Source organism: Kogia breviceps, chromosome 4 (assembly GCF_026419965.1).
Source record: "Kogia breviceps isolate mKogBre1 chromosome 4, mKogBre1 haplotype 1, whole genome shotgun sequence".
Classification (NCBI taxonomy): Eukaryota; Metazoa; Chordata; class Mammalia; order Artiodactyla; family Physeteridae; genus Kogia; species Kogia breviceps.
Window position 1 is genome coordinate 59,840,219 of NC_081313.1, and position 22,649 is coordinate 59,862,867.

The 22,649-nt window shown below is 44.5% G+C and overlaps 1 protein-coding gene across 1 annotated transcript in view; it reads left to right on the plus strand.

The window, feature by feature from the left end:
• Window positions 1-20,628, plus strand: part of SV2C (synaptic vesicle glycoprotein 2C) — a 243,747-nt gene extending 223,119 nt beyond the window's left edge. The window contains exon 13 of the mRNA XM_059061385.2: window positions 17,873-20,628. Coding sequence (XP_058917368.1) covers window positions 17,873-18,056 — 184 coding nt within the window. The 3' untranslated portion in view covers window positions 18,057-20,628. The remainder of the gene's footprint in view (window positions 1-17,872) is intronic.
• The last annotated feature ends 2,021 nt before the right edge of the window (window positions 20,629-22,649 follow it).

Genomic DNA, 22,649 nt, shown 5'->3' on the forward strand with positions numbered 1-22,649 from the left:
AAGAAAATGTAGGGGAATATAGTTGCTAGCCAGAGTCACTAGGGCAATGAAACCAGTGAAGGAATTTAATTGTGTCCATGACTTAGCTTGCTGGCTAACAGTATGAGGAAGCAGTAATGAAACAGGGAGAGCCTCTCCGGGGACTTCCCTGGTGGCACAGTGGCTAAGAATCAGCCTGCCAATGCAGGGGACATGAGTTCGAGCTCTGGTCTGGGAAGATCCCACATGCCGTGGAACAGCTAAGCCCGTGCGCCACAGCTATTGAGCCTGCGCTCTACAGCCCGCGTGCCACAACTACTGAGCCTGTGTGCCACAACTACTGAAGCCCACACGCCTAGAGCCCGTGCCCCACAACAAGAGAAGCCACCACAATGAGAACACCACAATGCAACAAAGAGTAGCCCCCGCTTGCCGCAACTAGAGAAAGCCCAAGCACAGCAACAAAAACCCAACACAGCCAAAAATAAATAAATAAAATAAATAAATTTAAAATAAAATAAAATAATGTATGTAAAACAATACATGTTTTTAATAATAATAATAATAATAATAATGCTTAAAAAAAAAAAGAGCCTCTCTGAGCCCCTTATCAGTCCTGAGAGGGTTCTTACCTTACATTTGCAAGTGTCTACATGAACTCTGCATTAAGGCACCACAAAGAGGTCTCTGGAACATATCTCTTGACCTTCCTGGTCTGTTGAAGGAAAGCCCAACACACTTCCAATGACCAAAAAAATATAGCTATTGGAAGAAAATTATGCATCTGTTCCCAAAATGGAGACACAGAGACTTTGCACCTCATATCATAAAAAGGGCTAGAAGGTAGGGCTTTGGGGTGGAGCTTCAGCAGCTGACTCATGAAAAGAATAGAAACCCTGTTTTGCTATTTGACATGAGTAAAGACAAATGGCCTTTGCCTTCTTTCATTTCGTGTACACTCCATCACCATGGAGGCCCTCTTTGGTAGAGGATGGAGTCAGCATTCTCTGGGCTTTGAGATGGAGGAGGGTTTTTTCTAGGACAATGCAGAGACATTTGGGATTATCAATTTTCAACTGATCCTGAGTCCTCCTTTTGTTTATTGGCCCCAATGGGTACCTTCTCTGCATACCCAGACTCTCTAACTTATATTTCTTCTTCATGAACATCTATTACTGAGCTTACAGGAACCCTATAGGTACTCCAGTATCCATCTCCCTGCTGAGTATCTGGAACTCTTATGGATGTCTGCTTATCAGACATCCATAATTAGTAACCTCCTGTTGATGACTTATGCTCTGAAAGGAACCATACAACCCTTGGCTGGCATCTCCTCCCTTCTTTCAACAAACATTAGTTCTCTTCTGTGGGCAAACTCCTGGGATGGGTGTCACGGGACTAGGATGCTGCCAAAACAAGATTAAGACTGCAGCTTGCTTGCCTTCTCATCCTGCAAACTGGGCCCAGATGTGGACTAAACTAGACGTTTAAAAAAGCCCCTCGGGCTTCCCTGGTGGTGCAGTGGTTGAGAGTCCTCCTGCCGATGCAGGGGATACGGGTTCGTGCCCCGGTCTGGGAAGATCCCACATGCCATGGAGCGGCTGGGCCCGTGAGCCGTGGCCGCCGAGCCTGCGCGTCCGGAGCCTGTGCTCCGCAACGGGAGAGGCCACAGCAGTGAGAGGCCCGCGTACCGCAAAAAAAAAAGCCCCTCAATGTTAAAGCAAGTCTATGTCATAGCCTGTAACCTTTTTATTTTACATTGTAAAAGCTTGATAGTATTTGAGATGAATCAGCTGCTTATCCCTCTGCCACAGGAATGGAAAAATGAGTATTGTCCTGTGGCAAAAACCTGGCTTAAAAACAAAATGCCACAAATCAGGTGGGTCTGTCCATGAGAAACATGGACCTGCTGTGTTTCTGTTGTCGGAAAGGTTAAACATCAAGCAAGATAAAGACAGAAATTGCCCTGTGTATTAGCTCAGATCCTCTGACAAGCAGAGGACAAGATGGGATTAAACATGCACAGATTTTTGTTAGAGGAAATGTGGGTTATGAGAGAAAACGGGGAGGGGAGGTATAGTCTGGCTGCAGTGCAAGCCTGAGCCCCATGGAGGAGCAAGGAAGCAAGGCCAGTTGGGTAGAAGTGTCCTAGACCACCAGCAAGCAGTCTCAGGAAGGTTTGGCAGGGCTGTGACAAAGTCAGTTTCAGAGGAGTCCCACCTGTCCCAGGCACCAGCCTGCCGTAGTATTTCTCTTACGTTCAGTTTGCTGCTGCTGGCGCAGCAAAACATGGGGATGTGTTTCAGAACATGGCAGCTGAGCCAGGACTCAGAAATTGGCAAGGCCTCACTTTAGCCACACTGTTGCTAGCAGATGTTCTCCAGCACTCGAGCTGATGTTACCAGATAACGTACAGGAAGTCACTTCCTTAAGTGATGGAGAGATAACTTACCTGCCAGAGCTGCATCACTAGGGCCATGATGAATTAATTAGCTAGCACCACCTACTCTGTTTCAGGCTAAAGCCTTCTGTTTAATCTCTGCTGCTTTCCTCTGGGTCACATAGGAGGGCTCCCGTGATCTCTGGCTCAGCCAGCTGTTAGAGGAAAACCCCAACTGTTTTTGTGTGTAGGTACCCTACGGCCTCTTCTCCCCGTGGAAGCAGAATAGAATACATCCTGACAAGAATGTTGGTTATAGGGTGTGATTTTTTCATACTAGAACTTTAGCACTGCCAACTCCTTGCCCAGTTTCTAGAATCTGTCCTTAATGATCACTTACTAGGACACTCTGATTCCAGGCCCCAAACGAAAAAGTAGCCTCTTGAGCTATTCCACAGCCAACTCCTATCAAAATCCCAGTGAAAATGATTATATTGGGGGGACATAACTCACCATATAATCGAAATGCTATGGAAGTTATAACACTTGAAAGCCACATTTGTCAACCACAGTACGGACTTGACCTTTAATGTTATACTCTTGGCTGCATTTACTGTGAAAGCACAAGTGAGGACAGGACATTTCCCATCATAGTGCACCTTTCCTCTCTGTAGAGCCCACCACCTGATCTGCAGCGAGTTCCAGGACCTGCTCTGGGGAGCTGCTTTGTCTCTTCACTTCATGTGATAAAAATTAGTAATTCCTCACATTTGCTTCCCTGCTGTGAGGTCCAGAGGCAGAGTGCCTATGTCCGTGTTACATCTCCATGGTCCAGGTATTTGCTTTACTCCTCCTCATCCTGGTTTGCACTCTTGCATTCCTATTTTATTAATTTTGTCTTTTATAAGCTACCCTAAATCGTTTCATAAAGAGGCAGGAAAATTTGAAATTAAAATTGTATGTACTGGGGGCTTCCCTGGTGGCGCAGTGGTTGGGAGTCCACCTGCCGATGCAGGGGACGCAGGTTCATGCCCCGGTCCGGGAGGATCCCACGTGCCGCGGAGTGGCTGGGCCCGTGAGCCGTGGCCGCTGAGCCTGCGCGTCCGGAGCCTGCGCATCCGGAGCCTGCGCTCCGCAGCGGGAGAGGCCACAACAGTGAGAGGCCCGCATACTACAAAAAAAAAAAAAAAAAAAAAATTGTATGTACTTATTGAGCAGCACTTTTCTGTGCCTGAAAAATGAAGCAGAACAGCCACTGCTAACAGTTTTTGTAAGGAAAACCTCGGGGTTTTTTTCCTCCACACTCAATTCTTGACTTTTGGCCACCAAATATGGAGGGTTTTTTTCCCATACCAAGCAATTCTCTGATTCCCAGTAGACACCAACTGGAAAAATTTCTCTCAGTTCTGACACGATCTACCTGGAGACAGCATCAGATCGCACAAGAGTGCCCCCCTTCAGACACCAAACACAAGTCAGGTTATCACCTATACATCTGACCAACCAGCTATACATTGGAGTTCTCTCTACCCCCTCTTTGGGTTTGATCACTTGCCAGAATGCCTCACAGAACTCAGGGAAACATTTCCTTGTGTTTACCGATTTAATGTAAGAGGTTACAACTCAGGAACAGCCAGACAGAAGAGATGCACACATAGGGCAAGGTAATGGGAGAAGGAGCACAGAGCTTTGTGCCGCATCCAGGTATGCCACCCTCCTGGTACTTCTGTGCATTCACCAACCTGGAAGTTCATCAAATCTTGTTGTTCGAAAGTTTTTATAGAGCTTAATCTCCAGCCCTGTTCCCCCCATTCCCCGTGCCAACCTCTAATCGCTTGCTCTTTCTGGTAATGATGCCAAAACTCGGCCTCTGTGCACCAGTGCCAAGTTGAATCTCAGAGACAGAGTTTTGGGTGAAGTAGCAAAGAATAGCTTTATTTCTTTGCCAGGCAAAGGGGGGCACAGTGGGCTCGTGCGCTCAAAACTGTGTGTCCCAACCCGGGAGGATCTGGTGAGTTTCATAGCAATGGTTCAAGGGTGGGGTTGCTGATAAAGATCAGGGCCTGCATTCCTTTAATCTGGCCTAAGGTGGTCTCCTGATGAGATTCTGGGGTTCTCAAGGTTATCAAACTGTGACCTCCACTCTGGAATGAAGAATGCTTCATCAAATAGTTTCACATCTTCCATTTGTTGGGGGTTTTAGTTGTGCAGAAGAGCTCAAAGATATTGTTATAGGTATCCCTTGAGGTGGAACCATGATCCTATCCCAAGGCTGCACTATTGTTTCTTGGCCGCTCCTCCCTAGTCTCAGCATCCCCTCCCTTCCCTGACTAGCTACTGTTTGAACCTGCCCTTTGGGACTTAAGGAGGCCTCATGGAGGCTGGAGTCTATTCCCTACAAACAAGGAAAGGCTTCCATCCCGGAAGCCCCACAGGGTCCTGCTTAGTTTCATTTACAGATCACCACAACAGATATAATAGTAATGGAACATTTGAAATATTGTGAGAATTACCAAAATGTGACGAAGAGACAGGGATGAGCAAATGCTGTTGCGAAAATGTTGCTGATAGACGTGCTAGACCCAGGGTTGCCACAAATGGTCAATTTGTAAAAAACACAATATCTTCCAAGTATAATAAAAATAAAGTGCAATAACATGAGGTATGCCTGCACATAGGGTGAGGTCCAGAAGATTCCCAAGTACAGGAGCCTATGTCATCCTGGAGTTGGGGGTACACCACCCTGCTGGCATGTGGATGCATTCACCAATCTGGAAGCTCTCCAGATTTATGGAGGTTTCATTATGTAGACATGATTGATTAAATCATTGGCCACTGCTGACTGAACTCAATCTCCTGCTGACTGAACTCAATCTCCAGCCTCTCTCCCCTCCCTGAGATGAGGGTGGGATAGGCTGAAAGTTCCAACCCTCTAATCACATGGTTAGTTTTTCTGGAGACCAGCACCCATCTAGAAACCATCTAGGAGCCCCTCAAATTCAAGAAGTTGAATGAATCCCAAACATGATAAGCCAAAGAAATCCACACCAAACAAAAAAACCTTGAAAGCAGCCAGAGGCAACACTTCACCTATAGGGAAAAACAGTTAGATTGCTAGATTTCCCCCCTCTAAAAATGTTGCACCTGTTTTTAGAATTGCAATGGTGATATGTAATTTTCTTTTATTATGCAGAAAAGCCAAGATTTTAAAGACTGATGAAAACTCAGTGTTAACTGGAGTGGGTGAGTGTGAAATTACTGCTCAGAGACTGTTGTGGGAATTCTAAAAACAGGTGCACATTTTTAGAGGGGGGAATCTAGCAATCTGTTTTTCCCTATAGGTGAAGTGTTGCTTCTGGCTGCTTTCAAGACTTTTCTTTGTCTTGGTGTGGATTTCTTCAGGTTATCACATTTGGGATTCACTCAGCTTCTTTAATCTGTAGGTTTGTATCTCTTGCCAAACTTGTGAGCCATTATTTCAAATTTCAACCATTATTTATTTGAATACTTTTTCTTCTCCTGCTTGGACTCCAATGATATAAGTATTAGATCTTTTGTTAGAGTCCCACAGGTCCCTGATGCTCTGTTAACTTTTTTTTTTTTAGTCTATGTTCTCTTTGTTTTTCAGATTGGATGGTATCTATTGTTCTGTCTTCAATTTACTGATTCTTTTCACTCTCTCCTTCATTCTGCTGTTGAGCCCAGTCACTAAGCTTTTTATTTTGATTATTGTATTTTTCAGTTCTAAAATTTCAATTTGGTTCTTCTTTATGTCTTTTATTTCTTTGCTGAGGCTTTCTGTTTTTTCTATTTTTTCATGATGTGTTCTGTATTTCTGTGTGTTCAAGAGTTTCAAGTGTGTTCATAATTGCTCATTGAAGCATTATTTATTATAATGACAGCTTTAAAAGCTTTATCAGATAATGTTAACATCTCTGTCATGTCAATGTTGGCATCTCAGTTTTTTTTCTCATTCTGTTTGAGCTCTTCCTGGTTATTTGGATGATAAGTGATATTCAGTTGAAAGCAGTCATTTTCGTATTATGTTCTGAGACTTCTGATCTTATTTAAGCCTTTGGTTTTGGTTGGCATTCTCAGACATCTCTCTGCAGGGGGAAGGGGGTGCACTGCCCCATTCTTGCCAGGTGGAGATAGATGTCCAGGTTACCACTCAGCCTCCATTGACAGCCAAGAAAGGATGTCCTCACTCCTGCTGCATAGCGGTGGGAGTCCAGGCTCCCCTCAAGATAACCAATACCATGGAGGGGAAGCAGGGACAAACTCATTACTGGCCAGCAGGGATGAAAATCCCAGGTTCCTACTTAGCCTTCCCTGACACCACCCCAATGGTGCTGTTGAGGCCCCTCATTACAGGTTCACGAGGATGGAAGTCTAGGTTCTCCACTCGGCCTTTGCTGGTGTGGCTGGCAGTTGGGTTACACTTTTTTCCGGTATTTGGTTGGAGAAGCAAGGTTGTTGTCTAAATGTTTTCTGTCTTGCTAGGCTGCCTCAATCCTGGTCCTTTGGGTAGAGAGAGCAGGCTCTGGTTGGGGTGTTATTGAAGTCTGTACCTGTTGGTATATCCTTTTGCCAGCTTTGTCAGTTCCAAGTCTCAGAAGATGAGGCAAAAAGAAAATTCAGGAAGTCACCATTCCCCAGGTCCCCAGCTGCTTTGCCTTTTTTCTTTATCTTCCAGAGTCTTCTTAGGTTTGTTTTATAACGTCCAGGACTTTTAGCTGTATTTAGTAGGAAGAATAAGAAAAGTATGTCTACTCCATCTCAATATGACTTTTAATATTGTTCATTTATTTACGCAACAACTTTTTTTGGAGTGCCTGTGATACAACCATGAATAAGCCATTCATGGCTTAGGCACAACATAAGCCATGAGCCACAACTACTGAGCCTGTGTATCTGGAGCTTGTGCTCCACAACAAGAGAGGCCACAACAGTGAGAGGCCCACGCACCGCAATGAAGAGTGGCCCCTTCTCGCCGCAACTAGAGAAAGCCCTCGCTCAGAAACGAAGACCCAACACAGCCAAAAATAATTAAATTAATTTTTTTTTTTTAAAAAAAGGGACTTCCATGGTGGCACAGTGGTTAAGAATCCACCTGCCACGGGGCTTCCCTGGTGGCGCAGTGGTTGAGAATCCGCCTGCCGATGCAGGAGACACGGGTTCGTACCCTGGTCCGGGAGGATCCCACATGCCGCGGAGCAACTAAGCCCGTGAGCCATGGCCGCTGAGCCTGTGCGTCCGGAGCCTGTGCTCCGCAACGGGAGAGGTCACAACAGTGAGAGGCCCGCATACCGCAAAAAAAAAAAAAAAAAAAAAAAAAAAAAAAAAAAAAAGAATCCACCTGCCAATGCAGGGGACGTGGGTTTGAGCCTGGTCCGGGAAGATCCCACATGCCACAGAGCAATTAAGCCCGTGCACCACAACTGCTGAGCCTGCACTCTGGAGCCTGTGAGCTGCAGCTGCTGAAGCCCACACACCTAGAGCCCGTGCTCCGTAACAAGAGAAGCCACTGCAACTAGAAGCCCGCGCTTCTAGTTAGGAACATCAGGCACAACATAGTGTGGTCAGGGTTATTGTGGGGAAAGGACATGGTGTTCTGAAAGCAGAAGAAAGGGGTCCTTAGAAGGAGTGATATCTGAGCTGAGACTTGAAGGAACATATATAATCATTCTGTTTTTCACTTTCAATGAAGTATTCAGTAAATTACATGAGATATGTAACACTTTATTATGAAATAGGTTTTGTGTTAGATGATTTTGTTCAACTGCAGGCTAATGTATGTGTTCTGAGCACATTTAAGGGATGCTAGGCTAGGCTATGACGTTCGGTAGGGGTATTAAATGCATTTCTGACTTACGATACATTCAACTTATGATGGGTTTGGAGGGATGGAACTCATAGTAAGTCAAGGAAGATCTCTACAGGCAGCACATGCTCTGGTTCATTTTGGTTCTGAGTTCTAGCCTGCATGTCCTTCTGCATCCAGGCAGTGACTTCCTGCTGGGAGCTCCCCGGCTCACACTTCCTATCTCCATATGGCCCAGAACCATACTTACCCCTCCTCCATGGAGCTCAGGGCAAGGAGCTCCCACCTTGTAAGTGATGAAACCGAGGCTGTCCCCACTGGCCACCAACTCTGCACAGAATCCTTCAGCCCAGCAGGCCTGTCTCATGTGGATTCTTCCAGCAACCTGCTCCTGCCTTTCTCTGGCCACTGGCCTCCTTCTCCCCCCTCCCACCCCTTACACATGCCCAGTTTCAGATATGACCTCAGAAAGGATGTGAAAATAAACCCCTGATTGTTCCCACCTGCTGTTCCCTGCTCATCCTGGGCAGCTGCTGCTGTCACCCAGTGCTCTGGGTTGGTCCTCTTCCTTGATGAGCTAAAATTAAAACATCTGCCCAGAATTAACCAACCTAAGCCCCTCCCCTTAGGACTGTGTGTGTTTAGACAGAGAAGTTCCCCATTCCTTCTGGGAGCTCAGACCTGAAGTTCTTTAATCCTGGATCTCTTACCAGCCAGCTGTGTGACCTCAGGAAGACCACTCAGCATAACTGTGCCTCAGTTGTTTGAGATAGAAAATGAGGAGATTCTACATCTGTGCCCATGAAGATAAAGACCTCACTTATTGTTTAAAGATTTTGAGATGAAGGAATCTTTGATTCAGTCATCTTATCTAACCATCCTACACTCCATTCATTTCCCTTTGCCCTGCTTCCTTTTTTTTAGAGCCCGTATCATTATATATGTTTATATTTTATGTGACCTGAGTCACTTTGGCCATTCAGCAAATGTCAGATCATTTTTGTCTCTGGCAATTAAAAGTGGAAAGTGGGGGAGGGGGCAGTATATGGTTATGGCATAACCATATTTGCTGCCATATGGTTATGGCAGCAAATCCTACCAAATGTGCAAATGGGCACAAAAACAGTCCTACAGCCTGTTCTTGACTCCAGGGAAGTCCATCTCTCTGCCCTTGCCTGAAAGGGCCATGGACATCATGACATGCTGACAGCAGGACCACCAGACTTGGGGCTGGTCAGGCAGCAGAGTATGCCTGTAAGTGTCAGAGTCCAGGACCAGTGGGCTCTAGAGTCTGGAATCTGGACCAAGGGTACCATTTCACCAGGTTGCGGGGCTTGGAGGATGCTTGCCCATCCATCGTGCTAAGGGCAGAACATTCCAGTCAACTGCATATCAAGCACTCATATCACCAATGAAAACTGATCTCCATGTTCATTAACAAACCTTCTCATGTAGATTTCCAAAATGATAGTTAAAGCCCTAAGTAATCACCTCTGGCCTGTTAATTCATGATTAACACGTTTTAAATTCTATGGGTATAGAGACAACTTCTCTTTATACTGATGTACTTTTAAAGCAAATTACCTCCCAGACCATATGATGATAGGATGTTAGGGTGTACATTTGTTTACTGCCTGTCCCCCACTAGAATGTGAGCTCCTTGAGAGCAGGACTTTGTTTTCCTTATTCACTACCAGGACTCCAGGTGAATGAATGATAGATGAAAAGATAGAAAGATGGAAAAAAAGTTGCTTTTTACAGTCCGGCGGGTTATGGGTGATAGTCTTCCTCCCTGTGTGGGGTCTGGCTCCCTACTCCCCAAGGTAAGCTAGCTGGACCGGTTGTGAGTGAGGGAGCATTCCTGTTCAGTTCTCCCCGGCTGCCCTTCTGTATCCCTCTTCCACTTTGTCCATCCACGGCCTGTGCCCTCCAGAGCCTGCAACTGTCAGCTCCCCCTTCCCCATAGAGCACTGCCTGTTGGAAACATCTTCTTCCTCTCCTCCTCCTTCTCCATCAGCAATGTGGAGGAAACCTGAATTCAGGTATGGACGCTACCAGAAAACAGCTGGGTAACTTGAGATTAGTCCTTGAACCTTTCTGGAGCTTGGTGTTCTCCTCTGAGAAATGAATGGGTGAGTCAGGCACAGTGCTGAGTATTCAGATTATCTCATTTACCCTTATTTAATCCTCTCTCCAACCCTACAAGGGTAAGTAGTTTTATTCCATTTTCGGGTGAGGAAAAGGAGTCACAGAGGGGGGAATGTAACTTGCCCTGGATCCCTTAGCATCAAACCCAGATGTAATGACGCTTCCGTGCGGCTCCCAGCACGGGCATACCTAGTCTGTGACAGATAGAACCATCCCAGTAGGTCTGGGGTGGCCTCTGGGAATCAGTTTCTAAGAAGCTCACACAGTGTTTGGGATATACAGCCGTGTCCATCAATCATGGCCTTAGACGAACTCCAGGTTGACTCCCAGGGCTCACTTTCATTCTGTCATCATTTACCCTGGCCCAGGGACTCACTTCCTAGCGAGGTTTATCAGATAAGTGGTAAGACACAAAGGCTTCCATTTTAACCCGAATGTATTTGCATTTCAAGAGAAACAAGCAATAGGATGACCCTTGATGGTTGTGGGGAGGGAGGGAGATGGAAGCCCACTTTGGGCCCAGGGATTCCTGTGGGCTCAAAACTGCAGGTAAGTCCTCCACTTGTTTGAGAGTAAGAAAAGCCCTGCTTGCAGGATGCCATCTTCCCAAATTAAGGAGGACACACACAGACCACATACCTATACTCACTGCTTAGATGAGACAAATTTTCTCTTCCTTTGAAGATCAGAAAGCAATTGAATTCAGTCTGTACTGATTTCAGAATGTGAAACTAGGGATTTTTCCTCCACAAAAGCAAGATAATAGTCTGGCATCAATAAATAAACATGGACCAACTAATGTCCACTAAAATGCTCGTTACATTTGGGATTAGCAGATATAAACTACTATATATAAAATAGATAGACAACAAGGTCCTACTGTGTAGCACAGGGAGCTGTACTCAATATACTGTAATCAACCATAATGGAAAAGAATCTGAAAAACAGGCTTTGCTTGTGGCACAGTGGTTAAGAATCCACTTGCCAATTCAGGGGACACGGGTTCGATCCCTGGTCCGGGAAGTTCGCACATGCCACGGAGCAACTAAGCCCATGCACCACAATTACTGAGCCCTGCAATGAGAAGCCCGTGCACCACAATGAAGATCCAATGCAGCCATAAATAAATAAATAAGTAAATAAGAATATGAAAAAGAATATGTACATATATGTATAACTGAATCACTTCGCTGTATACCAGAAACTAACACAACATTGTAAGTCAACTATACTTCAGTTTTCTTAAAAAATACCGACTATTTATCGTATATTAACGCATATATGTGGAACCTAGAAAAATGGTACAGATGAACCGGTTTGCAGGGCAGAAATTGAGACACAGATCTAGAGAACAAACATATGGACACCAAGGGAGGAGAGTGGAGGGGGCGAGGGGGTGGGATGAACTGGGAGACTGGGATTGACATATATACACTAATATGTATAAAATAGATAGCTAATAAGAACCTGCTGTATGAAAAAATAAAATACAAAAAAAAAGATATAAAGATTTGAATAGTAAAATTAACAATGTTGATTTTAAAAACTACCCATTACAGAAATATACTTCCAATGTATTTTGAAGATATCAGAAAATTCCTTAGTTCATTTCACAAGTATCCTGTTCATCCCTGTGCCAGCCCTGAAGCAAGTTGTGATGAGTGACTGTAAAAGGCTACCCAGCCCCACCCCAGAGATGTGGCCAGGATCTAAATAAGGCTAAACCCTGACAGGAGAGCCTTGTGGTTGGTATAAGCCATCCCTTAGGAGGGGAGCAGGAAAGAGGTCTGGTCCAGCAGGGAGAGTTTTCACGGCTGCCCAGAGTCCAACCAAGTGTTGGAAGAAAAGGAAATGAGCCAGGTTAGGTGAGAAACCGCCTCTAGTGAAAATGAGCTGTGTGAAGTTGAGTAAATAAGACAGCAGGCCCAGGGAGGGGAAAGAAAAGAGGTTGGGTGAAGCCTTTGGAGTGATTTCCTCTCCTGTGGGCCTCGGTGTGCCTGGTTGCCCTCAGTCTCCCCACACCATATTGTGAACATTTTCCCTTGGCTGTGTTGTACTGTGTGATATTCCCTAATGAACACATCCATACAAAGGAGGTCCTATATATGAAGGTGTTCATGGCAATCTCATTTATGTTCCTCCAAATTTAGAAAGCTCTAATTATCCAATGGTATGGTGACAGAAATAATAGTTACATGCTAAATCATTTCGTTTTAAACAAAACGCAAACAAACAGCTTTGGGAATGATTGGGGGGGGAAAGCAGAAAGCAAAGTTGTAGAAATCCTGTGATTTGCAAAAATATAGATATGATTGGAAGCACACTAAAGGAAATTCAGAACTGAAAACCATTTGTTGGAGGGCTGGAGCAGATGTTTTGCTTTTGTAATTTCGTTTCGTATATAACAGTAAATTGAGATCAATTCAAAAGTGTAGGTATTTCTGGGAGAATTGCAGAGTGTGCTCAGCCCTGGATACCCCTTAGACTCACACAGGGCTTCTAAAAAATACCAATACCTCGACTCCCAGTAGAGCAGTAAAGTCAGAATTTCTGGGAGCATGGCCCTAGGCATTGGTATGACCACATCACTGTGTTTTAAAAGCTCCACAAGTGATGTGTTGCGCATGGCTGCGTGAGGCTGTGGTTACACATGTCTGCACCCTAGTTCAACCAGGTTGCTATTCTAACCCCAAGTTGAGAACAGCTGCAGGAGGAAATGGGAAACTTGTGTGGGGACTGGAGGGAGGCAGGTCATTTGGCACTCAAGAAGGTTTTGGAGAAGATGTCTAAGGTACACCTGAGTGGGGTACCACGGAGATACTTTAGAGAGATGTGAGGGTATTTTGAGGGCCAGAGAACGCCTTTGTCCACATTCCATCCTCACCTTCAAGCTCTTCCTATTCCTTCAAGACCAATTCTATTCTCATCCATCCCCTCTGAGAAACCTTTCTTCAACTGTCCCCACCCCCAGCGGGAGATCACTTCACATCCTCTATGCCCCCGTAGTAGCCTGTGGGTATCTTTATAAATGCACTTAGCATATTGTGTTATCATGATCTCTCTGCACCTATCTTAGTGTAAAAGGAGACTTCATCTTATTAATTTTGGAGTCCCTGGTGCCTAGTGCAGTGTTAGGCACATAATAGATGCTTAATGAATGATTGTTAATAAATAAATAAATGCACAGGAGAATGTGTATTAGAACTATATTAAGAACCGATTTGCTTATTGACAAATATTCAAGGGGTTTCTAGTGCTCTCAGCATTGTAGTCCAATTGCTCAGATGGATTCAGTGTTAAAATAGCTTTTTTAGATTAATCTGGGAAGCTAGCCATCATTTGACTTATTGTTTCTATGAGAAAAATTAAATTCATTCTGTGTTTTAAATAGCCGACTCCCAGATGAATCTTTAGATCACATGTATTTCTGATTTTAGGACTGCCTGTACTTTCCAAAATGTCCCATGCTAAAGTAACTTCTGCCAATGACTTAACTGAGTTGTCTGGAAAAAGTTCATTTCCAGAGCTTAGACTAGACCAAAAGAATGCTCACACTTTACTCTTTAACAGGTAAATTCCATGAGCTGAGTCTGGATCTACACTCTACACAATTTCAGGCCTTTTCAAAATGTAACATTTAATTTTTTTTTCCTAATTTCATCAGTCGATGGGGCAGATATTTCAGCTAGTGTTTAGAACAACGGCTAACACCAGCATGGTATGTACCATGTGCCAGGTGTTGTCTAAGTGCTGTCATTATTCAGTGACCCTTTCGTGTTCCCAGGAGCCTCAAAAAACCTAGGACTGACCCTGCATTGAAGTCAGAAAAACCAAATAAGAAAGAGGCTGCATGTGAAGGCAAAGCTATCCTCACTATCCAGAATGGAGTCTCCCTTTCCTGGCCACCAATTTTTTTTTTTAATTTTTATTTATTTATTTAATTTTTGGCTGCATTGGGTCTTCGTTGCTGTACGTGGGCTTTCTGTAGTTGCAATGAGCGGGGGCTACTCTTCCTTGCAGTGCACGGGCTTCTCATTGCAGTGGCTTCTCTTGTTGCGGAGCAGGGGCTCTAGGCACACGGGCTTCAGTAGTTGTGGCACGTGGGCCCAGTACTTGTGGCTCACGGGCTCTAGAGCACAGGCTCAGTAGTTGGGGCGCGCGGGCTTAGTTGCTCTGCGGCATGTGGGATCTTCCCGGCCCAGGGCTCGAACCCATGTCCCCTGCATTAGCAGGTGGATTCTTAACCACTGCCCTACCAGGGAAGCCCTCCTGGCCACAAGTTAAGGTATAAAACGATATAAACGCACTAGAACCCACTGCATTGTGAAGGCCCTGGAGAAGAAGCCACAGTGAAGCTGTGGTATGCTCTGGTGGCCCCATCCCCCATCAGCTGAGCCTAAGCACTGCAGCAAGCCAGCTGCCTGCACCAGCATCAGGGAGTTAATGGTGCAGGGAGAAGGATCACCTTAATGGAGTGGGGAACAGGGCTGCTGCAGTCACAGGGTACTGTTGGGAAAAGAATTTCCCTTTAAAAGATTTCAATAAATAGATTCAGCAAGAATTGGAAACAAAGGATTCTGGCTGGAGAAGTAGGGGAACAAGGGATGGAACTTGTAAAAAGACAACAGATTATCGCATTCTTCCTCTTGGGTGCTTGTTGGTTAAGAGGAGACACAGAACATCTTTGGTCTGGAAAAAAAATGCAGTAGCTTTTCCTACTGCTGGGAAGTCAGTAAATCCAGTCGGGCTCTGAGTTCTCTACCCTCCAAGGCCTTGATGAGCACAGAGTGACTTGTGCTTAGGATGTCTGCAGAAATTCATGACCTTCCTTTAAATAAGAACAAGGGAATAAATGAACTAAAAGCTTGTTTACTGATAAACAGATAACCCCAAGGGAGAACCACTTCGAGAATAATTTTTCTAATACAACTGTGTCTCCTGTGTGTAGAAAATCACACCCTCCAGCTTCAACTATTTGAAGAAATAATTTACTTATCCAAGCAAAGGACAGTCATGTTTTCTGGAATGCCCACACTAATTTAAGGAGGCTATGTGCTTTGTAGCCACACCGGATTATTATCTGAAGAACTGCCTCTGCTTGATAAATGAAAACGGAGATTCTTAAGAAATTAGAATTTGCTCGTATTTTTTAGTGGCTTCAGACACCAGATGTTCCTGATGCATCTCTCTTAGTGCTGCTTGGAGATCTCGAAGTCGTGTATTCCTCTGTTATAGTTTCGGTAATGAAAGGAGATAACTGCCTGTATTTTATACCCTGTTCTGAGTTGTACCAGAGGTTTATAGCTTGGCAAAATATGGTTATTTAACCCAGATGTGAATTCCTCATGGCTCATTCTGAAGTTTTGTCATCAAGAGACTTCATACAGAACGTTTCCCTTTCGCTTATCAGCAACATACACGCTAGCCATTTTCCCCAGAACAATACAGCTTATCTCACTACCATAAGATGCATTGGGTAATTTATGACTTTAGAATCTAGAAACTAAAATGTAGTTTTAAAAAAGTGAAAGAAGCCAATCTGAAAAGGCTACATACTATGTAATTTGAATTATATGACATTCTGGAAAAGGTGAAACTATGGAGATAGTAAAAGGATCTGTGGTTGCCAGGATTTTTAGGGCCATGAAACTGTTATTCTGTATGATGCTATAATGGTGGATGCATGTCATTATACATTTGTCAAAGCCCATAGAATACACAACACAGTGAACCCTAACGTAAACTATGGACTTTAGTTCACAGTAATATATTAATATTGGCTCGTCAATTGTAGCAAATGTACCATACTAAGATGTTAATAATAGGGGTGGAAGGTGAGGGGCTATATGGAAATTCTCTCTTCTTTTCACTCAATTTTTTGGAGCCAAAAACTGCTCAAAAAAAATCTTTTAATTAAAAAAAAAAAAATAGTTTGGCCTTCTGGCGTCTCCATGGAGGTGGGGGAGGGGTAGATGATGATGTCATTCTGCTTAAGTCTTCTATGTTACCCAGTGTGTAACCTCAAGCAATTTCATTTGAAAATAATTATCAGTACATTAAATCTCCTTATCTTTCTGGTGATTGTTGCTATTACTAGTCTCTTTCTTTAAAAACAAGCCAAAAAGAAGAGGAAAATACAAAATGACCTTACCCTCTTCTCAAGAAGTTCCTGTTTTTCTCCATCAGAGATTCTGTTACACCCCTTCCAAGATCCAAACAGTTGGCAACTTTGCAACACTGCAGAGGCCACTTACTTGACTTTCTAGGTGTCTTGGCCAAAAAAGAAAGGCAGTGCTTGTGCCGTTTCTTAGGTCTGTTCTCACCAGCAAAATCAATGGCTCGGTTCCTACAGCACAGGAGGGGTGCTTATTCCTTTCTTATGGTATGGGAAGGGGAATGGCTGGATAATACCCACTGTAAATATCTACCCATTGTAGAAAATATCACTAGGAATAGCATACGTCTTCGTGAAGAGTAGTTGTTCTGACTGGCCAAAGGAAAACCTACACTAAACAAATTTACAAATCAATCAAAGAAAGATGTGTACTAAAGTACTGCATTTTATGGTATATAAAATGCATTTCCCTCTGGAGGGGGATAAAGGTATCCAACAGTTAACTCTGCATTCGATGTGCCTTTATTACACACATATACCCAGTGATGGACAAAAAACAGGGAGCCGGCATAAAGGCAGAGAAAATTCATATTATCTCATGATGTCAGCAGTATTGGTACTCCTATGAACAAAATTAAATTTCTTGCCTAGAAAACCACAGTAAAATTACATTCAACACCCATAAAGATAGTAAAATTTTTCTTTTCCAAAGAATGTCTTAAGAAATGGGATATGTCTTATTTATATACCACCTGCACATATTATATGTCAGCAGAGTTAAACAAGATCTTCTATGGGCCTATAATCTGATTTCCTCTGTAATACAGTCTTGGGCTTGATTTCCCACCTAGGACTCTGGTGAGGGTGTAAGAAATGTGTCACTAGCTCACTGGTGGCCACCCAGCTCAGGGTTCAGTTTCTGCCTGCTACCAAAAACATTTGGGACAAGAGTATGATAGTTCACTTCCGTGGTACCAGAACGATGCAAGTACAACCCAGTCATCCCTGATTTTCTCTGAAAGTTCCATGTACTTTAAGGATTCAAAACCTCACACACAAATTAAGCTAAGAGAAAACAGGGAGTAAAAAGTAAAATTTAAAGAAATACATCGTCATACATTTTAATTTAGTGTCACTTTTCTGACTCCCTGAAATGTCCTTTCTCTTTCTCTTTACAATAAACTCATGGGCAAAATAAGAATCAATGGAGGTGGCAAGAAAATCAACAGAGGGCTGAAGGAACAATACCAACAGCTGGGGTTCTCTACTTGCAAATGTACTGACAAATATTTGATTACTTGCTCTAAGGACATACAAAACAGTCTACTTGAAGATCTTTGAAAATTATCCTAGAAGACATTTGTGTCTAAAGTTGGACTCTTGGAAGACACTTTCTCAACCTTGTCCATATCTCTGTCCTTTGCAGGGCAACAGGCTTTGGCTTCTTGAATGCACTGTGCAAAGCAGCGGCCGTCCTCGGAAACTTAATATTCGGCTCCCTGGTCAGCATCACCAAAGCAATCCCCATCCTGCTGGCATCCACCGTGCTCGTGTGTGGAGGACTGGTGGGGTTGCGCCTGCCTGACACACGAACCCAGGTCCTGATGTAATGGAAAAAAAGCCATCCATCCTGTGTTTCTTTCTGCTGCCCCGTGTCAACTCTCCCGACTGACTCAAGGCTCCAGCTTTTTCAGATATAGAAAAGCGGTCAGATACCAAAACACTAACTCTTGCTGCGACTAAAATTTAGATGCGTACCATCTCGCCCCTTAAATGTGATTTTTCAGTTTGTTTTTTTTCATGCATCGTTGTCTTTCCTAACTGTGATGCTACTGCCTCCCAGAAATCAGTGGAAGGATTTTTTAAATGTGCTGGTCAGCTGGGCCTTCCTGAGATTCTGCTCACTGAAGGTTCAGAAACTAAGAAGAGGACTGGGCTTCTATAAGAAATAGATCCTACTCCTAATTCAACATTCACGGGAAAGATAAGTTGGCATATTATCGCATTTGTGCTGAGGAGAAGGATTCTTTTTTTTTTTTTTTCAAACAGTGATATTTCCTGTTTACTTAGAAAAGGACACCCAGCAATTCTTGCTGTTACAGCAGGGCCTTTCAAAAAAAAAAAAAAATCACGTGACACCAAACAGAGCTGGGTGGGGCTCTTTCAGGCTTGACAGTTAACTTGACTGTCTCTGCTGACAAGAAAAATAGGGGCTCTGCAAAGATCTCTGAGCTGCATGAGCAAGACTTCTGCAAGAAAGCCCCTGGTGAAACTTCTGAAAAGCACGAGGAAAAGGACCTGTAATTATGTCTGTGACTGCGGCATGTGGTTCAGAATATTAGAATGTCAGACCTCAGGGGGGTCGTGGACCGACATTCATCCCCACCCGCCACCCCACCCCCAGCTGCCATTGACCTTGCCAGGTAGCAGATTCAAGGGGAAAAAGCCACTTTCTAACTGGGTCTGCCCGCCTGACTCTGCCTTTCACCCAAACTCTCTCGTCTAGAGATTGTCAGTCATCTGAGTGGTTGTAAATTGAAAATGAGGAAGAAAGTCACACCTAAATCCGTTTGTAAATGCCAAATGATACCTCGAGGGGACCGGTTTCCTGAGGGAAGGTCCGCCTGGGGAGTTGACATTGGACCTCCTACTAGCAATGCGCCTGGCTTGGCTAGGCCGGTGCACTGGTCGGTGTGTTCCTGGCTGCTGCCTCTGTGTGAAATCACAGCCTGCTGTGCTCCAAGGGGCCCTCAGGCAGACAAGGGCAGCATCTCCTGGTGGGTCTGGCTGCTCATGTTACCTCTGGAGTCTGCCTGGGCCTGAAGAGAGAGGTCAGCAGGACATTCCCACGGCTGTCAGCTCTGTGACCTTCTCACCCCTGGGGCTGCCCCTCCTCCACGCTGGTCCTTTTTACTCATCTTTGAAATCTGAAGCCTCCAGGTAGACTTGCAGTGATGGCCAGGAATAAATCCCATATTAAAACAATAGTCCTTTTTTAAACTCTCTGTGTCTCGTTAGAGGGTTATCCGTATTACTTATTGTAGGCGTTTCCAACAGGCCCCGGCCCCGGGGCCTCCAGGAAGGGAGAGACTTTGTTTCCAATAGTCATTACATCCAAAGATGTCTTAACCCCACAGACCACTCTGCCTCTCTCTCCCCTTCCTCCTGATCCTCCGAGAGCTACAGACAGCAGAGTTCAGGCTCTGTGAAAAGCTTCTTTCATGAACAGAAGCCATTAATCGACTCTCCCTTGAAGTAATTCAGGCCTGTACAGGGGGGCAGCCTGGTGTCGGGGGCTGGCAGGATGAGGGTGTTTCCCTGGGGATGCGGGCTCAGGGCCGGAGCATCAGGAAAACTCAAACCCGAAACTGCAAAGGTGGCAGGAAGAAGGAAAATCAATAAAGACTAGACGAGACCGATTAGAACAATATCAACAAAGCAGGAAAGAAACAGGACTTTTATTCACCTCTGCATCCTGGAATATTATTGGAAAACGAAGATGACAGTCAGACAGCCCACGAACATATTCTGTATGCTCTTCCATTCGTACTCATTTCCTCACCTACCTACCCCTTGATTTATCTTCTTAAAAAAGACATATTCGGGGACCTGAGCAGGTTTTTTAGTTGAATGTAGCATGTGTGGTAATAACTGCAAAAGTAGTGTGTGTCTCCGCCAACCCATTCAAAAAATGAAGAGAAATGTGCATGGGTGTTGCTGTCTGTAGATCTTCCACAGCCGTTAACTTTGCTTACTGGACTGTCTTTACTTCTAGAAATGTCTCAAATGTCTGTTGTAGTTCTAAATGCATCAAATATCCAGAGCACGGTTTACGTAGTATTTTATCTGAACCCTGGGTTAGGTCAGAATGGGATAAAGCAGCAGAACTGCACTTGATGAGAACTGCCATCACGCATCCCCTTCACAATGACCTTTCTTGACCTTCTTGTCACTTAATCCCAACCTCCCAGGTGGCCCAAGAGGGATCTCTTCTAATCTCCTGGACAGTCTGTGGTCACAAACCTTCTTGGTCACCACCTTTTCCACTTTTCCTGCAGTTTCCCTGCCTCCTTCATGTCGTCCCCATCACTTTCCATGAGAGAGCTCAAGTTCTCCCCAAAGTATGTGGTGTGGCCTGTCCAGCTTGTTCAGGGGTCAGCAGGATTAAGATAGAGCCATGCAATTAAACAGAAACTCCCAGTTCTATCAGTGCAGCAGGCCGTTGGCACAAGGACGTGCAACCAGCAACTCATTTCACCGGCAGTAGAAAGACAGTGAGAGTGTGTGCACAAAGGAAAGCCTAGGAAACCCTCCCACTGGCTCCTATATTTCTAACTCCTTTTCTATCTTAAATTTCCTAATAGCTCTTTGAATCAATCCAGAATGCTCCCGAATCCTGTTACTATCACTGGTCCTCTCAGTAGGAAAAAATCCAGCTGCTCCAAACTGAAAGTCCTATACATTACACACCCAGTAACAGGTCTTACCCTCCTCTCATCTAATCTCGCTGCCTTGGAAGCCAAACCCAGCGGCTAGTGGTCATCTTACACCCAGAAGACTGATGCTAGGAGATAAGATAGATGGGGTCCTCGCCCAAATTCCCCCACTAACCAATAATGAGACCCAGATCTTGCTGAGGAGAATGTAGGTCATTGAACATCTCTGGTCCTCAGTTTTCCCATCTGTGGCTTGGGACTAGTTTGCTACTGGGACTAGTCTAAGATTCTAGAGGATCGTCATGAAAGTAGTTTCATCTTACTATCTTCTTCTTATGCTAAGCTCTTCTTCACAAGCACCAAATAGGTTGAGTTTAGAAACTGAAAAAATTAGGAAATAGGTAAACGTGCAAGAGCTCAGGAAGTTGTTTGGGAAGCCCCTGCAGGATAGGCGAGAGTGTGGTTCCCGTGTTGTTTGTGCTGCCAGCTTCTTAGGATCCTGAGTGTTATCTCCATTCACTGCTGGTTTGACAGTTCCCAGTGCCTGCCAAGGAAAGGTCCCCACCCTGTAGGGATGCAAACAGGTAGAAGACTCTCTGATCACAGTCCTGTCACAAAGGCTGCATCCCATAGCTCTCCTGACTGTACTCCATTTTATTCTTGAAGCATGGCCTTATGCAGACCTAGGCCTTCAGAAGCAGAGTTTTAAAGTGATTTCACCTGAGTTGGCAAATGCACCTTCACTTATAAATCTCACCAAGCCTAAGCTCATGTTTGCACCAAACTGCGTAGCTGCTTTTCTGAGATATTTGTCTTGAGATATCAAGAGAGAGGTGGGAAAAGACATGTAGTGACCAAAGGGAGAGTCCAAGATGTTGAGAAGCTTCCAATGAAGAGATTAGGGCAGAAATGAGATTTTCTCAGCCCTGGGATCATTTCAAAAGCATTCCATGGGAATAGCTTCTGATTTCCTCTGCCAATCAAAACAGAATATGATATTCTCCATTTTTTTCTGCTTACTAGCAAAATGGCCTCTACCTATTTCTTCAGTAATGCACTTCACCTGTTCATGCATTAAAGGCTCTGAAGCCGGAAATGTCTGAATTTGGCCTTCACCTGGTATCACGGAAAGACAGTCGCTTGATTGTTAAGGGCGTGTTGGCTGTATGTTTGGTTTTCCATGAACCCCCATATCATGTTGAACTCAGTCAAGGTACAAGCCTACAGAAACAACAGTCAGGTTGCCACAATGAAAAGAAACCTACACAGTAGGGCACTCTGAAATGGACTACACATTTCTTACAGTTTATGTTTCTGCCAAGCAAAGTGTGTTTTGAGTAAAGCTTCTCTCCCAATCTGTGGTGTAGACAGAATTGTAAGTGTCTTCTAGATGTGTTGCGTGCCCCTTCACTGTTTCAGGTGTGGAGTGACAGTTCTCCATGTGATGTTCTTTTGCTCTAAATATTGACCATTCCTCCTATCAATGGTGTCTCACCAACCAGGCACAGCCATTGCCAGGGCTGACTTCGGTCTTGCTCAACCAAGACCTTGATCCAGTTTAGTAATCTCAGGATTTTGAGTGACAAGGATACAGTTCATGGGCCATAGTTTCAGGCTACCAGCACTGGGTGGAGGAAAGAGCTGGGCAGAATATCCCCTGATCTCTTGTCATCTCATGTCATCTCATCAATAAATATTTATTGAATAACTTGCATGTGCTAGGTTGAGGCCCTGTGCTGTGTGTAGGTAGTTAACCCTTTGCAGGAC